At 51.0% G+C, this 2500-nt stretch overlaps 2 protein-coding genes across 3 annotated transcripts in view; both read left to right on the plus strand.

The window, feature by feature from the left end:
• Nucleotides 1–1859, plus strand: part of LOC128614674 (uncharacterized) — a 9452-nt gene extending 7593 nt beyond the window's left edge. Inside the window, exon 2 of the mRNA XM_053636217.1 lies at nucleotides 570–1859. Coding sequence (XP_053492192.1) covers nucleotides 570–1532 — 963 coding nt within the window. The 3' untranslated portion in view covers nucleotides 1533–1859. The remainder of the gene's footprint in view (nucleotides 1–569) is intronic.
• The window catches only part of LOC128614673 (pre-B-cell leukemia transcription factor 1), an 84979-nt gene that overhangs the window by 44364 nt on the left and 38115 nt on the right, over nucleotides 1–2500 (plus strand). The window lies entirely within an intron of this gene.

Here is a 2500-nt window from a genome sequence, read left to right on the forward strand (position 1 = left end):
ATGAGGGAGAGAGAGAGAGAAGGGGAAGTGTATGAGGGAGAGAGAGAGGGAGAAGGGGAAGTGTATGAGGGAGAGAGAGAGGGAGAAGGGGAAGTGTATGAGAGAGAGAGAGGGGAGAAGGGGAAGTGTATGAGGGAGAGAGAGAGGGAGAAGGGGAAGTGTATGAGAGAGAGAGAGGGGAAGAAGGGGAAGTGTATGAGAGAGAGAGAGGGGGAGAAGGGGAAGTGTATGAGAGAGAGAGGGGAGAAGGGGAAGTGTATGAGGGAGAGAGAGGGAGAGAGAGAGGGAGAAGGGGAAGTGTATGAGGGAGAGAGAGGGGGAGAAGGGGAAGTGTATGAGGGAGAGAGAGAGGGAGAAGGGGAAGTGTATGAGAGAGAGAGAGAGGGAGAAGGGGAAGTGTATGAGGGAGAGAGAGGGAGAAGGAGAAGTGTGAGAGGGGGAGAGTGAGAGAGACAGAAGCCGCTTTTCTACTGAAATTACCCAGAACAATTAGTCCCAGGAACTTTTTTAAAGGGACCATTTGGTTCCTCCAAACCTCTGCTGTCTGCATGTCCATGGTGGTCTAGAAGAGACGAGCAGTGGTGGAGAAGAGACGAGCAGTGGTGGTGAAGAGACGAGCAGTGGTGGTGAAGAGACGAGCAGTGGTGGTGAAGAGACGAGCAGTGGTGGTGAAGAGACGAGCAGTGGTGGTGAAGAGTCGAGCAGTGGTGGTGAAGAGTCGAGCAGTGGTGGTGAAGAGTCGAGCAGTGGTGGTGAAGAGTCGAGCAGTGGTGGTGAAGAGACGAGCAGTGGTGGTGAAGAGACGAGCAGTGGTGGTGAAGAGACGAGCAGTGGTGGTGAAGAGACGAGCAGTGGTGGAGAAGAGACGAGCAGTGGTGGTGAAGAGTCGAGCAGTGGTGGTGAAGAGACGAGCAGTGGTGGAGAAGAGTCGAGCAGTGGTGGAGAAGAGACGAGCAGTGGTGGTGAAGAGACGAGCAGTGGTGGAGAAGAGACGAGCAGTGGTGGTGAAGAGTCGAGCAGTGGTGGTGAAGAGACGAGCAGTGGTGGTGAAGAGACGAGCAGTGGTGGAGAAGAGACGAGCAGTGGTGGAGAAGAGACGAGCAGTGGTGGAGAAGAGACGAGCAGTGGTAGTAAAGCGAATTCAGAATGCTCGTAGCGCTAGACTTAAAGTAAGCAAAAGGATTTTATCAGCTATTGCTGAGATTACTGAGACGGACGCGTGTACACGAGCTTCTCTCTGCGCTGTTTTCCTGTGTGAACATCGCCCAGCTCGCTTAACCCACTTCATATGTTTAAGTATACGTTTTCATTGCGGGTCGCCGTTGCCAGTTCCTGCTGTATTTCGTCCTCGGCATAAATACTTAATAAGGCCTGAACCTCGGCGTCGGTCCATCATCGTATTCTTTAAGAAACTCCTTTGTGTTGAATCGAATCGGAATAAACAACTGTTACTGTACGCACCACAACAGATGCTGCATGTGCTCATCCAATCAGCATCTTCAGCACCCAAGTCCCCCCCCCAAAGGTCCTGACTTTTTAAAAAGTACCACCTCCTGAGTAGGGACTTTGCGAGGACTGATTATTTTACCCGGAGTTTAATTTAGACCCTGGTCCCTGTGGTGGAAACACACAGAGTATCTCCAAAAGTCCCTTGTTCCTGGGGAAAGTTCCTATAGTGGAAAAGCACCAAGAGAGAGAGAAGGGGATGAGTAAGAGGGGGAGAGAGAGAAGTGGAAGTGTATGAGGGAGAGACAGAGGGAGATGGGGAAGTGAGAGAGAGAGAGAGAGAAGGAGAAGTGAAAGAGAGAGAAGGGGAAGTGTGTGTGAGAGAGAGAGAAAGAAGGGGAAGTGTGTGTGAGTGAGAAAGAAGGGGAAGTGTGTGAGAGAGAGAGAGAGAGAAAAAAGGGGAACTGTGTGTGTGTGAGAGAGAGAAGGGGAAGTGTGTGTGTGTGTGTGTATGTGAGAGAGAGAGAGAGAGAAGGGGAAGTGTGTGTGTGTATGAGAGAGAGAGAGAGAGAAGGGGAAGTGTGTGTGTGTGTGTATGAGAGAGAGAGAAGGGGAAGTGTGTGTGTGTGTGTGAGAGAGAGAAGGGGAAGTGTGTGTGAGAGAGAGAGAAAGAAGGGGAAGTGTGTGTGAGTGAGAAAGAAGGGGAAGTGTGTGAGAGAGAGAGAGAGAGAAAAAAGGGGAACTGTGTGTGTGTGAGAGAGAGAAGGGGAAGTGTGTGTGTGTGTGTGTATGTGAGAGAGAGAGAGAGAGAAGGGGAAGTGTGTGTGTGTGTGTGTATGTGAGAGAGAGAGAGAGAGAAGGGGAAGTGTGTGTGTGTATGAGAGAGAGAGAGAGAGAAGGGGAAGTGTGTGTGTGTGTGTATGAGAGAGAGAGAAGGGGAAGTGTGTGTGTGTGTGTGAGAGAGAGAAGGGGAAGTGTGTGTGTGAGAGAGAGAGAGAGAAGGGGAAGTGTGTGTGTGTGTGAGAGAGAGAGAGAGAGAGAGAGTGAGAGAGAG

Source organism: Ictalurus furcatus, chromosome 11 (genome assembly GCF_023375685.1).
Source record: "Ictalurus furcatus strain D&B chromosome 11, Billie_1.0, whole genome shotgun sequence".
In the NCBI taxonomy this organism is placed as follows: domain Eukaryota; kingdom Metazoa; phylum Chordata; class Actinopteri; order Siluriformes; family Ictaluridae; genus Ictalurus; species Ictalurus furcatus.